At 32.3% G+C, this 14,851-nt stretch overlaps 2 protein-coding genes across 5 annotated transcripts in view; both read left to right on the top strand.

Annotated features, from left to right (window-relative positions):
• Positions 1–638: 638 nt before the first annotated feature.
• Idh (Isocitrate dehydrogenase) lies at positions 639–4,961 on the top strand. Of its 3 annotated transcripts, none has more exons than XM_053769459.1 (2): positions 639–712; positions 3,585–4,961. In XM_053769459.1, exons 1-2 carry the CDS (start codon positions 654–656, stop codon positions 4,819–4,821), a joined length of 1,296 nt encoding a protein of 431 aa, XP_053625434.1. In that variant the 5' UTR covers positions 639–653; the 3' UTR covers positions 4,822–4,961. The 3 variants fall into 3 exon arrangements, with proteins under 3 accessions (XP_053625434.1, XP_053625436.1, XP_053625435.1); XM_053769461.1 differs by having other exon boundaries at positions 669–804; XM_053769460.2 differs by lacking the exon at positions 639–712 and adding an exon at positions 887–1,050.
• A 4,649-nt stretch (positions 4,962–9,610) lies between these two features.
• Positions 9,611–14,851, top strand: part of ImpE1 (Ecdysone-inducible gene E1) — a 38,633-nt gene continuing 33,392 nt past the window's right edge. Inside the window, exon 1 of one of the 2 annotated variants that reach the window (XM_053769610.2) lies at positions 9,611–9,824. In XM_053769610.2, the coding sequence (XP_053625585.1) occupies positions 9,765–9,824 (60 nt within the window). In that variant the 5' untranslated portion in view covers positions 9,611–9,764. The remainder of the gene's footprint in view (positions 9,825–14,851) is intronic. The other variant, XM_053769609.2, reaches the window with a different exon arrangement.

Here is a 14,851-nt window from a genome sequence, read left to right as displayed (position 1 = left end):
TAATAATGAAAATAAAAAATATATTAAAACAAATTATTTACGACGTGACGTGAACGACGACAATGACAGGTTAAACGTGTAAATAATACGAATAAATAATTGGGAAAAGTGAGCGACGAAAGAAAAGAAGAAGATATTAATACAATACAATACTTTAATACTATATTGCACAAATTAGTTACATAGTACATAAGTACAAAATATATCACACATATCATGATGATTATATTATATTGATATATTTAATCCTTCAATACAGTCTAAATAAAGACATCGATAAATAGTAAGAAAATCGATATTGCGTAAAACCCAAACAAGTCCGATAGGTAAGTAGGTAGTTGTCTATCCCTATGTGACGGAGGACACGGGGCGTAGGGAAGATATAACTGACTTTGACATATGTCATACATAAGTCATTGCTATCCTCAATCTAACAAACGTCATATATCGTGTTCCATTATTTAATTTCTGTACCAACTACGATTTTTCTATAGAAATAGAATGGAAGGTTTTATTTGGTAGGTAGGTACCTATTGGTGTTTCTTATACATGTAATAAAACTATATAGGTATATTATTTTCTATTAAAGTTTATAAATAGTATTGAACTTATAGGAAACGCCATCGTTAATAAGATTTTGCTAATCTGCCTGCATGGATTTAGTGCCTGCCGGTCTGCATTGTTGTGTTATAACGAAAAACTACAAGCAAAGGTATTATGGGAACACAACAACTTTCTTTTTAGAACTACTGTACGTGCCTAGGTATAACGTAATTATCCAACCCAGTCCCTGTCCCTAAAAAGGTAATATGTTTCAAATAAATTACTATATAAATAACATAACATCTTTACTTGGGAAAAATTCGTTGTTGAATTTTCAGCTTTATCGCTACACGGTGTCAATAGGTTGTACCTATAAGATTGCATAGTTTATTCAGCAACGTCGCGTCGATTGTCACGTCAGTTTCTCTGGCTCAGTGGGGGAGTTACGACGAATATTTGGGCATCATATTTACCTATTTTAATTGATTTTAATAGCCACTAGTCTAGGTAAGAATATTCACATCTCTACTCTAAATAAATTCTAGTAACTTATACCTCTTTATAAACTGGAGTACCTATCTTTTTTTCATATTGTGCAATTTGAATAACATTACTTGATTATGGTATTTTTATGAAGTGCTGTCTCTTGAACTTTGCCCAGTCATTAGCAAACAAGCTCAAGTATTTATTCTGTTGTATAGCAAGATTTATTTACACATTTTGATTTCAGTATTGTTATCATCTAGGATTTAGTAATGTCACCTTTTTGCTCTTTGTGGGCATGGATTTATAATGATACCATAGATTTTCAATTATTCAATGTAACTTGTTTTTAAGAAATGCTCAAGATTCATTGATGCACAAACCTTTTACATCTCAGTTATTAAGATAGTAATTTGTAAATTAATGTAATAATAGACTATCTATTTCAGTTAGATGTACCTATAGGTAAAATGTTAGCAATTAAAAAATTCCATATAAATATTGTGATATTCATGGAAATACTAAATTGTTAGAAATTTTAAAATTCATTTTTATTTCAATCATCTTATACAGTATCTACTACATTTGAACTGAAATATTGTGAAACTAAAACATTATCATAATCATTTGATTATGATAATGTTTTTTTATTGCTTATTTAAGTTGTTATTTATTATTATACTTATAAACTATATATTATGATATTATTATACTTGAATGTTGAAAAATATTTTTCAAATTCCTAAATGTCTTCGTTCCTGTACTGTTACTAACCTCTCTTAACCATTATAAGTATTACTAACTATTGATTATTATTATTTATCTCTAAATATCAGAAATAGGTCTGATATATTATATTTTAAATGTAAATTGATCCTTATTAGAACTACACTTAAATAATATAAATATCATCATAATTAATACATTTCATAGAATATTATATTTAATAGAATTCACTTGTTGAGTGAACACATAGGCAGCTATTTACATATATATTAATAAAATATGTTTATTGAACTGTAACATTCACCTTGTTTGATTAAGAAATCTTCTATTAAAGTTATTGCAGGTATTTGTTCCAGCAACTATTTTATATAAACAGTGTTAACTTAGTCTATTTAATTAATGACAAGATTGGTTATAGGCTTAATCTGAGAAAATTATCATTTATGGTATTTATGGCACACACATCTAACTAACTAGTACATTTATGTCCATAAAACATTACCGGTCTTACATGACTGTGACTATAAATACTACATTAGACGCATTTTTTTTCAGTTTAAATAATAATTTCTTATAAAAAAAATCAGTGTAACAAATATGCTAATATTGCTTGTTTAGAATAGAATAGAAAATATTTTATTTACCACTAAATTATAAACATAACAAAAATTAGACTATTTTCTTAACATAATGTAAAAAAAAATAATAGTTAAAAGAAAATAAATATTTACGTCAAAGATAGAACAAAATAGAAGCGCAAATTTTCGCAGAGAGATGCGCAGAACAATTGCGTGCGATCTTAAGTTAATTGAAATAGCAGTAGCCAAATCCATTTAACTGTTAATTTGTGTTTTTCTTTTCATTTTTATACCAAATATGGTCGGAATAAAAGTTGCATTTTATATGCATTCATATTCAACATTTTACTTTTAAAAAATCTTGTGTAATACAGAACAAACATTTTTTAAAATATCGGTTACTTTTATAAAGAATTGCGTAATAGTGGAAATTCAGCCATTATATTTATTTTATCTATGGTTATAGCTATGGGCATGATACATTATATTTTGTTATCAATATACTTACGTCCTAAACGTTATCAAGTATTCGATTTGTATTTTTAAACACTCAGTAGACTAGAATAACAAATTGTAAATGTTTGAAGTAAATAGGTATTTTTTTATTTTGGCATAAATCAGAGTATTTTATTATACTAACTAAAATTGATAATGCCACAGGCTCCGACTACAAACAAATGTTTGGTAGTTACAATGGTAATATATATTTACTGAAGTATTAATTTTAGGTATAACTAAATTTATGTTACTTTTGAATCCGCCCCGGGATAGCTTCGATCGTAATAGATTAGGGTTTGGGTTGTATTCCTACACGACTCGGGATTATTTTCCTTTTACTATACTTTTACTGAAGTATAATCTGATAACCTACTATATATGTTCGTTGATCACCAAGTTAAGGAAAGGAAAGTAAGGTATAACCATAACCAGTTTCACTTCAATGATTACTTCATCATTTTGTAGACTGGTGTGCACTGTGGTGTGCATATTTTGTAGACTGGGTTTATATTAAGTTAGTTAAAAATAAATGAGACATGATTTTTGGATTAAATCCATTATTTTTTTATTGGCGCTCATTACTTTCTAATAATATAATGAAATTGGAGAATTTTTATTTTGTTTGAACGAGCCAATCTATGAAGAGTTTTATTTTATTTCCGATAAAAATTGCATTCTTGTAGCACTAGGGTATATAGTTTTAGATTATGGAACAGTCCTAATACTCAGTTCTCACAAACAAATATTTCTTTACAGAACCATCAACATGTCGAAAATAAAGGCCGGACCCGTAGTCGACATCCTCGGTGATGAGATGACCCGTATTATTTGGGATCTGATTAAAAATAAACTTATTTTACCTTTCTTAGACATCGAGTTGCATACATATGACTTGGGCATGGAGTACCGTGATCAAACAGATGATCAGGTAACAATCGATTGCGCCAACGCAATCAAGAAATATAATGTGGGCATCAAATGCGCTACCATCACCCCTGACGAAAAAAGGGTAGAAGAATTCAAATTGAAGAAGATGTGGAAGAGTCCAAATGGAACTATCCGTAACATCCTCGGAGGCACAGTCTTCAGGGAAGCCATTATCTGTAAGAATATCCCTCGTTTAGTCACGGGTTGGGAGAAACCTATCATCATCGGTCGTCATGCTCATGCTGATCAATACAAAGCGACCGACTTTGTCGTGCCAGGTGTGGGGAAATTAGAGCTGATCTGGACCCCGCCCTCTGGAGAGCCAATCAGGCAAGTCGTCAACGATTTCAAGGGCGCAGGTGTAGCTCTGGGCATGTTCAATACCGACGCATCTATCGTCGACTTTGCTCATTCGTCATTCAAATTTGCTCTCGATAGGAAATATCCTCTATACTTGAGTACCAAAAATACCATCTTGAAGAAATACGATGGTCGCTTCAAGGATATCTTCCAAGAAATTTACGAAAAGGAATACAAGAAGCAATTCGAGGCTGCAGGTATTTGGTACGAGCACAGACTTATTGATGATATGGTTGCTTACGCTATGAAGTCGGAAGGTGGATTTGTTTGGGCTTGTAAAAACTATGACGGTGATGTGCAGTCTGACTCGGTCGCCCAGGGTTATGGATCTTTGGGTCTGATGACGTCTGTTCTTATTTGCCCAGACGGCAAGACGGTAGAGGCCGAAGCGGCTCATGGTACAGTCACCAGGCACTACCGTTTCTACCAGCAAGGTAAGGAGACCTCCACCAATCCCATTGCGTCTATCTTCGCGTGGACCAGAGGTCTTCTCCATCGCGCCAAGCTGGATAACAACAAAGAGCTCAAGAATTTCGCTGAGACCCTCGAAAAAGTCTGTATTGATACTATTGAGTCTGGAGTTATGACTAAGGATCTAGCCATTTGCATCAAAGGCATGAATAATGTACAACGGTCAGATTACTATGAAACCTTTGAGTTTATGGACAAATTGGCCGATAACTTGAAGAAAAGTCTGGGCAAATGACTACCTAATCAAAGGAGTAATCTTTAAATAATACATAATTTATTTTTTATGGTCACATGGAAATAAGGGTATTTTGTATTTAACGCATTTATTTATTACGAGTATCTGTATTCAATGAATAAATTCTTTACACTGTAAAATGTTTACGTATTGTACTTGTCCTTGAATTTTTAATTCACATTACCTTATGTAAGGTGGGTGTGACTTTCCATTGTCTTGACTTGAACTGTTAGCAACTTATTGTGTTGTGATGCCACTGTTTTAAGTCAACCAAAGCCATATTGTTTTTTATTAAATAGACATTGACCCTAAACATTATTTATGAAAGTGTGTTGACTCTCTTGGTGCTTATAACGAATTTATTCACATAATAATTATTATCTCGGTTGAGTTGAGTAGGTACAAATTATGTCACTGATAATACTAATGTTAATGACCTAATGTTCATTAACATAATATTATTATTGTATTTAATGAACTCCCTCATTACATTATAGTCTACGCATGAAATTATACTCTTGTTTAACTTAATTTTTTTTATATTGAGATGTGAGGTTTTAATCAGTGCCTGTCCAGATTAGGTACCTAAAACTAATCAAAATTCAAACCGCGTTTCAGTCTCAAGAATCCTACGTAGTGACAAATGTTATCATTCACGTTTATCATTATGTTGATGCTGGTAGTATTAGGTACCTACCAATCTATTTAAGTAATAGACGCAGTCAGATTATGGCTACTAAATTAGAATAGAAAATTGTTTATTGGCCACTAAATTATAAACATAACAAAAATACCTAAAAAAAATAAAAATTATAAAACTAAAACTTATCAAAGAAAAACATTAATCACATATTATAAGAATATTACATTGTGTAACGTTCTTATATCTGTGGCATTAATAAACTTTGAATACAGTGTGAATTACTTGTAGTCCATGAACTTATTCCAGAATTTGGGTAGGTACTGTAGCGATTGGGATCGCTATTAATGCAAAGATATTATTATCAAATAACCTTTAATACTTTTGTTACATATAGGTATTCTCTGGAGGCTGACTGTGTCAAAATATACATCAAATAAAATCTTGTTGGGTTTTTCTGTTCTTTGTTAGAAATGCATTAAAGAGGTTTTTAAAATGTAATGAAGGAGTATCAATATAGTACCTACCTCATTGGATATATATATTTCTCCAATGTCACATAAGTATGTAGGTAATTTTCAATTATCTCAACAGATGTCGCTAGATGTTCACTTGTGGGTGGATTGAACGTTGCAGGTTGCCGGCTGTACGCTATCGGCAAATAGTTCGCCAAACTTTGGCGATTTCGACATACATTACTTGTTTTTCTTTGCGGGGAAAAATTGCTCAGATTCAAACTAATAATATACCTACGGCATCTGTCTGGCTACACATACATCATCGCTGACAGTTTTCCAAAATTTGGCGGATTCGGCAAAACTCTTTGCCGATAGTGTGGACTGGCATAATCCTAACAAATGCGATAGTAAGTTGCGATAGAACACATGTAGTTTGAACTATGGAGAAGGATAAAGTACCTATAACCTACCTAACGAGTGAATGTAAAATGAACTTGGGTAAATTGATATGCTGTAGTTGACTGTACATCAATACATATAATAAAAATCCTGTACATTTAATAAATTTACGTAAAAATAAAATTAGGCAATAGAGCCACAGCAACAGAGTAAGAATTTGAAGACGAAAAAATTGTATGTCTGTATATTTGTTGCTAATCTTCGGAACTACTGGACGGATTTGAATGAAACTTTCTTTTTTTTGTTATATAGCTATTAATAATTAACAACATATAGGGTGTAAATAATTTTGAAAACTGGAACACCTGATGTAGACCTATGATGGTACAGCTAAACTATAGGAAATATAGAAATGACGCTCTAATAAAAGTTGCTCAGTCTGATGAGCATTTTCTATTGAGGTATAAAAATCGAAGATCTGGAACACCTAAAAAAGAGTCACAATAGTTCAGCTAAACTATAGAAAAAATACTTTTTAGTCTGATTAGCATCTTCTGTATGTATAGATATCGTTACATTTGTCTGTAAAATTAAATTTCTCCAATCATTTTGACTCCTTACCAAAAATTGTTCGGCCACGCGAACGAAGTCGTAGGCATCAGCTAGTATATAATATAACCTTACAGAAAAACCACATGTATTAATTTATACCAATTTATAACAAATATTGCTCAAACTCTCAAGCTCCTGCTTTTCATCCGGAAAAATAAATGTTCCTGTAGAAAATTCTAGTAATAGAGTATTGTAGTAAGTATGTAGTACCTACTACCTACTTACGTATCGATAATGTGGAGGATTGAATATTCCTAACGATATCCATAAGCATTTACTATTTCAATGGAAAATATGATTGTACTTTGTCTTCGTGCTAGAAAAACACTATCGGCTATACCTATGTTCGCTGAACGTTACAAATTCAAAGTTGGTACGTAGCTGTTGCTGCGGTTTTTCCTTGTGGTGATAAATAGTCACAAACTAGGTACGCGATGAAAGTTAGTAGATAGATAGTGTATTTTCCATTAGCAGAAAACTGTGTTTTTGTTTTTGCTATGCTTGTTTTTTTTTGTTCATAAAATGTATTTATTTATTTATGAACTAAATCCATTAACCATGCATGACCAATTAGAATTTCCTATCAATGGAGGAAAATAGTGTTAAATGTTTTTCAATAGATTTGGACGATTCTAATTTCAGACTTATAAAATAATTTATCCAATGTTTTTATTGCTCGCAATTATATCGATATATTATTAATATTATTATCGATTGCAAGCAATAAAAACATTTGAATTATATAATGGAAAATTACTCATCTTTATTATTTCGTTTTGTGGTTTATGCGTTTGCGAATGCAGAAATGCGTAGACGTTAGGTACTCATATTTAAATGTACATGTACATTGCGTATCTGTTCTGTGCTAAGTTATGATAAATTTACATACCCAATAGCTTTTAGGCTTCTAATTGTAGTAAAGGTGTATCAGGACTCCTATCGGTATTAAAAAAGGCATTTTTGTTGGGCAGAAAGAAAAGTCATTTTTACGCAACCTGTCTGGTAGGTATGTTTACCTATTTTTAATTTTTATATATTTGGTCAGATTTTGTCATAATAAATTTACTTATCGAAAAAGACCGCTTCATGAAAAATAGGTACCTAAATTGTTTTATAAATAAAAGAAACTTTAGTAACAAAAGGTTTTATTAAATAAATGTTAGTGTTTAAGAAATACTTATATCACTTTTTTCATTTGCATAACTTAGGCGCTCAGTTTGATTAAAGAAATAAATACTCGTTATTAATTTAACTCATATAAAGCACTACATCGGTAAGCAAAACGATTTCCTAAAATATATAAATTAATTTTCTTTTTTCATTATTATACCAACACTTAGGGAATCTAGGGGTTAGTGAACCGGGATATAATAATTTGGTTTTAAATTACACAAAATTATGAAGTTACGGTTGATTACTTATTTTGCAGAGACCTAGTACTTCCTGTGTTATGTGTGTATTCGACAGCAGCATTAGTTGATATGTTTATGTGGGTACTTATTAGAAACTTAATAGAACTAATTGAGTAGGGTACCTACTTGTGGGAATTTACGATAGGAAAACATTTTTATTTATTTTTTTTATAGACTAAACACAGAACCAACATCGCACATAACGTTATAGATATAATATTAGCTAGTAGGTAACTTTGTATGGTAAAAAGGTTCGTAATAATTTCGATTGGGTGGAATCATCAAACTCAAATTTTGCATCAGATAGATCCATCTTCAATTGATTGAAGTGAAATTTTTAATTTTTTACTGGCGCCTTTGTGGTACACCAAGATTTGACTCTCAGCGAAGAAACTCCTCAACAGTTTACTACACCAACATGATATTTTTGTCACGTGCTCACGGAAAGTACTGTCAATTTTTTTTCACATCTCTTTATTTTGATATCATTTTGCTTAAATGTACATACCATTTCTTTTCATTGATGGTACGTACTTCCTTGTTATAAAAGAGAACTGGGCGAGTTGACTAGTGTATCGGATCTCTTCTGTTTACCTGAATGCGGAAAAGGCAGGGTATGTGAAATGCACACGAGACATGCAGTCTGCGTCTAAGTTTGCGTGTTACAGCGCCGCGCTGTAATACTATAGAAATTCATTTTCTTATTTTATACTAAATATTTTATATTCTTAAATAACCAGTATTTTTGCGGTCTGATATTAGCAATATGTACTTATTATACTTATATATGCAACTTTATTAGATAATTTAGAAATAACAATTCATATTAGATAAATATAAGTATAACGTAGATTTTTCTGCTTAGGTACATTTCCTCCTTACGGTGATAGAAAATATCTTGAGGAAACCTGAACACTGGTTGTTTTATTAAATATCAGGTAACATGATGGCCGTTAAATGACGGATAGACGTAAGTCATGTCAGAATTCAAGATAAAGATTCTTTATACAGTATTTTGTAGGTTGCTCCTGAATGTTGGATATAGGGCAACTCTATCATGTCAGTTTTATAAATCATAGTTTTCCGGTGGTTGTGTTCTATAAAAGCAAACAAACAAGTCCAATATTGCAAATCGGTCAAATCTATTACCCAAATCCCTCGGCAAATAACTTTTCTTAGTGAATTACCGGAGGCGGTCGGCTTCCCCTACAAGAACGGCCCTCCCGCCATTTCGCCCTCCATGGAGTGGGCCATTCAACGACGGTTCGCGAAGCTCTCACGGTCCTTACTTGCTTCTTCAGTTTGGCGGGCTTAGCGTCGGCATACACACGCGTCCGGACTTTCTTTTTGACTTGGCGGGAAATCGCGTCTCACAGACAATCGTAATCCGCGCTGGGAAACCTTGGTTGATGTGTGTGAAAAATGATTAAGTCGGGCCCCCTGATGCTTTTGCCCTTGCTCATCATAGTAAATAATGCTTTGGTAAGTATTATCACTTGCTTAAACAATAGTTTATTACTCTGAACTGACTGATATTTATTATTGATTAGGCAGATCATATTCCGACCAGTAAGGAGACAATATTTAAATATTGGATATGTTGTTTTAAATAAAAATTTAATAAAAGCAATAATTTTAATTGGAATAAATTCAAATCGTCAAGTGCAAGTGCAAGCGTCATTGGCCGCAATGTTTGCGGCCCTTCCGCAAAATTATTATTGAGCCATCAATTGGTGTGTGTGATATCATCTTATGTCCTAAAACGGAATCAAGCTTCGTAAGCGATAATATTTTACTTCGAGGGAATGATAGATAAATAATAAGTTATTTACGAGGATGATTATGGTACATTGGCGAGGCTCCTTCTGGCATGATAACAACACTGTTAAAATGAGTTTCTTTCGGCATTTCTTTTCAGTAGTGGTCGTTCCGAAATGCCAGTACTCTTTGGCACTATTATATAATTTGAAATTTAAATAAGTATCTGTGAAGGTCTAATTTCCAATTAAATGCTTTAATTTTGACTACATCCATGACTGTTCACGCAAAAAAGCAAGATATTTGTATTGGAATTCGAAATCGTTTTGAAAATAAATAAATCCATCTGACAATCAATTTATAAACCAGATCAGTTTTTATTGTAAATGAAAATGCGAGTGGGTACACTGATGCACTTTTTGCACATTGAAAGATTGAAGTCGTAAGTTTAGGTATACCTCGACATCTTAACAGAAATGTTTTCCATTTACGTAGATATTTGGTAAACAATTCATAATAAAATATTAAAAGAAATACATAATAATTATACTTACTAACAGATATTTACTTACGAGTTAGGTGCAGAATTAGAATCAATCAAAATACAACTTTCAGAAGCTATGTAGAGGTATTTTGAAGAGTACCGCGCAACTCGATTTATTCTAACATCGAAGAAAAAAAATCTTTAAACGTATCTACGAGACAATGTTGATGGCAACATAGTTCTTTATAAGTAAGTACTTAATATAAATTCCGTGGACAAGTGTGTTGGCGGTAAAAAGACATTAAATATTTCAGTATTTAAGTATCAATAAAATGCAAGACCCCCTACATCATAATATTAATATTGGGTACCTACATGTTCAATATAAGTAGGTATAGTGTTTTTATTGCTACAAAATTTGACGTGAAAAAATGCCTGCGAAAGTCTACTTTCTGACTTTATGATTTCATAGACAAATAATCTCGTTCTCAAAAACAAAAGTATCTAACTAACATCTTATTATACCAAGGGAGGCATAAAATAGTTCCTGCTATAATTAGTTCATCCAAGTAATGAACAGTTAAACGTAGATGATAAATTAATTACGAAGATGCTATAAAATTATGAGTAAATCATTTCCATTATTAATGTCCACAACTTATGTGAAAATTACATTGAGTACCTAATAAAACTTACAAATTCAGATGCGATATTACAAACCGATGACAAGAAACGAAATTACGAACAACCATATCTATAAAATCAACGAGCTAAATTGACGTTCATCTCATCACCCACGTGCGGGACCGCAAGCGTTTAAACATCCATTACATCTACATACCAGAAGCAGTGTTTACTAACTGTAACGATTGCAACATGCAGTCGACTGCCGAAACTATAAGCCCAGGAGCGATATCCGATCGAAGCAAGTTTACCGACGGAAAACACTCTGAAGGGCGGAGATGCATTGCCGATAGAACCGCTATACCTCGCCATATCAATTACTGCAGCCGCTCGGGTGCACCCAATTACTAGCTTCGGTTCACATGATTCCTACATGCAACCGAGTGTGCCACAATCTTAATCCGATTCAGCACACGAACGAGAAATGGATATAAAATTTGTCGGAAATGAGTAGGTCGCTTTACTGTTAGCAAAAAATATTAAGAGCCTAGTCGCTTAGTTTAAATTACAACACACGCACACTGAAGAAAAACTATATGAATCCATGATATATTCTGAGTTAATGACACAAATATCAACTAAAAACACAGTAATTTCCCATCACATTACTAACGGTCCAAGAGTCGAGCCCTGAGGAACGCCGGTCATTTATCTTATGGGCAGTGCATTACCATAAACCATTTATATAGTGAAGTGCATGCTACTAGTTGGCAAGTTGTTTACTAGCCATAGCTAATGTGTATACGTTGCTGTGATTCAGGGAGTTTCGATTAAAACTGTGTTATATGGTTGAAGTCTGACGTGAAACCCGTGGGAATCGTCTCCGCACTTCAATTAGGGAACACCCGGAAGCCAATTACTGTACGATTTGTTTTTTATTGAAATTCGCTTTGCAAAGCAATGAAAACCTATAATTTATATTAATAACCTATAATTTCATGGTATTTCATGAAGGAAGAGGAAAGTATTTGCTGTATAATCTATTTTAATCTTCAGAAATTAATTTGTATTGTATTTCTACTTGGTGAGGTATCTATACAGCGGTAAAATAAAACTGTCACTGGTCTGTACAGATTTTCGAAAAAAAAAGAGATATAAAATTAATTAATCATAGATCGATAGTATAATATATTATACTATAGTATATACTATACTATATATAGTATAGTATATACTATAGTATAGTATATGCTAATCGATTATAAATTTCTAGAATCATCTCCCTTTCTCTATTCGCTTGTGAGAGAATAAAAATAGATCTCTTCATTATCTGATCGTCCTTGTATTCGTAACAGGAACCTTCGATTGATGACAAATTAATCGATAGATTAGATCTAGATGACAAAGTATTAGATGGAGTGAAGGTAAAATGTGTTTTATCCATATATCGTGCAATTTAAACAATATTTCTTCCCTTACTGGCCAAATCATGCGTAACAAAATACATTAGCGGACTACAAAGCAACCACGCGCCACTGTAAGTGAGAAAGTGATTTGCAAAAAAACATAGGTATCATGTTTATATGTGATTGCCGCTTCTTCAAGTCATTGACCCAAACCAATTATCGTTGCATAATGGTAGCATTTTTTCATCAATTAGCCACAGTTCCTTTTTTACATTAAGCAATTTACGATACTTTAACTGATAGTGTCAGTATCTGTTATCTTTAAGTTTGATCTCGGAAGTTTTGACGATGTGCTAAAAGATACATCTTGTACATTCCGAAATGTGAGTACTGACGAATCAACTTTAAAATTAATACAGTTAGTAAGTACTCAATAAAAATTTGATTTCATCATGACTACAGTACATAGACGTTTAGTCCCGAATGCAACGCGTGAAATTGGAAGAGAGATATGTTGAGTAAAAAAGTTTATAGAAAATAAAGATACAATATTGTCGACCGTAGGTATAGAAGGTAAACTATAAGTATTATACAGCTATAGTCTCAAAATGTCTTCGTATAGGTACATTCGTATGTTTGAACATTTTGTGACCACCTGCCTATGTTTATTTTGTTAAAGTGCAGTTTTGTGTAGTTTCCGCAAATGTTTGGGCTGTGCAAACTAAAAATAGTAAAAAGAAAAAAGAGAATAAAACTTAATTCAAAGAGAAACAAATCACATTTTAATGATTTGCATTTCTAAATCAAACAAAAACGCTGCTGGAAATGTAAAATTTTAGCTAGGCCTACAAAACAAATAGTTTTTATCAAATTTTTATTTGAATAATTTGCTTTCATGCAGAATGTTATGTATATAATTATGAATTGATGAATGAATATTATCCATTGGTTGACTGCATATTATCCATCATAATTTCATCGGTGTGGTTTCTGTGGGAAATGGGACATAGCGCTACGTTGATTCTATTTGGCACAAGCTTGTAAGCGTGCTTTATTTAGCAACCATCACAGACTTTCCTTATAGATATTAATGGCATCACTTCAACATCTTACCCGAAAGGAAGCTAATCTTATTAACAGATTATGATCTGGCCTCACCTTTAACAGTACAATGAACTTAATACCAAACCAATTTCAATTGGTTACGTTTGCCTAAAAAATGTTTGCTGAAATAGAATTTGATCAACACAATGACTTTTGTATCGCATCAGAAGTTCCAATCAGGGGCACTGTTAAACTGTTATCTTATCTGATTTGTTCCATTGTATCACCTACTTCAGAATGTGTACTATTGAGATTAATGTTACTATTTTTATTCCTTGTGCCTATTCTAACCGACTGTACCTATCTGACTTTCGTTAATTGGTCATTTTTGTTTGGTAAACTAATCTCGTCTGTATATATTTTTTGTTGTTATTATCTTAGCACAGATAGGCACTTTTTATAAATGATAAATGAATGGATAGTAGATGAGAAGATAATTAAGTATTTGTTACAAGCTTGATGTCTATTCAGCAGTTTTAATTTCCATAACTCTAAACAGTTTATTGTGATTAAAATCCTATGGGACAATTACCTGCTACTCTGAGAAATCCTTCATATGCATAATTATACTTTGTGTAACATTTAACAATATATTTTCGTATATTGCGCCTTTGTGAACTGCTATTTGTCAATGATCATCTCATAGGTATACATATAATCTGGTCATATTTTGTCTGCAGGAGACTGATATACCTATCTGCACTTGAAGTTGATATATTCTAAGCATATTCTAAGCCTTCTTAACATATTTGACGTAATTAGTTTAGCAAGCGCTGTAAATATTGTAATTAATAATGGTGTTTTGAAACATAGTTCTTTAAAAATAGGTAATATATTTCGGAAAGAGACAACTAACAATGTCCATAAATAAATATTTGTAGAAAATAAGGAACCAAGTATGTATGTCTAAGCATTCGCCTTTTATGGACACGCAATGCTTAGGAACCTGTAGAGCTAAGTTGCACACTGAATGGTCCTAGTACTTACAACAACAAACTATGGAAATTACAAAAGTTCTTTTAGTGCTAGCACTACGTAGTTAGGACGGAAAATACTCAAATATAAATGAACCAACTAGACAGTTCTCGAGTCAAAAATATTTTTTTTTTAACTTGTGATAGTCTCTCAACAAT

Source organism: Plodia interpunctella, chromosome 3, assembly GCF_027563975.2.
Source record: "Plodia interpunctella isolate USDA-ARS_2022_Savannah chromosome 3, ilPloInte3.2, whole genome shotgun sequence".
NCBI lineage: Eukaryota > Metazoa > Arthropoda > Insecta > Lepidoptera > Pyralidae > Plodia > Plodia interpunctella.
This window is presented reverse-complemented; position numbering and strand designations above follow the sequence as displayed.

What these genes read in the sequence shown, in the direction of transcription:
- Idh (XM_053769459.1), top strand. Translation starts at nt 654, where the DNA reads ATGGATTTAGTGCCTGCCGGTCTGCATTGTTGTGTTATAACGAAAAAC. An exon ending in ACGAAAAACTACAAGCAAAG is followed by an intron (nt 713 to 3,584) that starts GTATTATGGGAA and finishes ATTTCTTTACAG; the next exon opens with AACCATCAACATGTCGAAAA.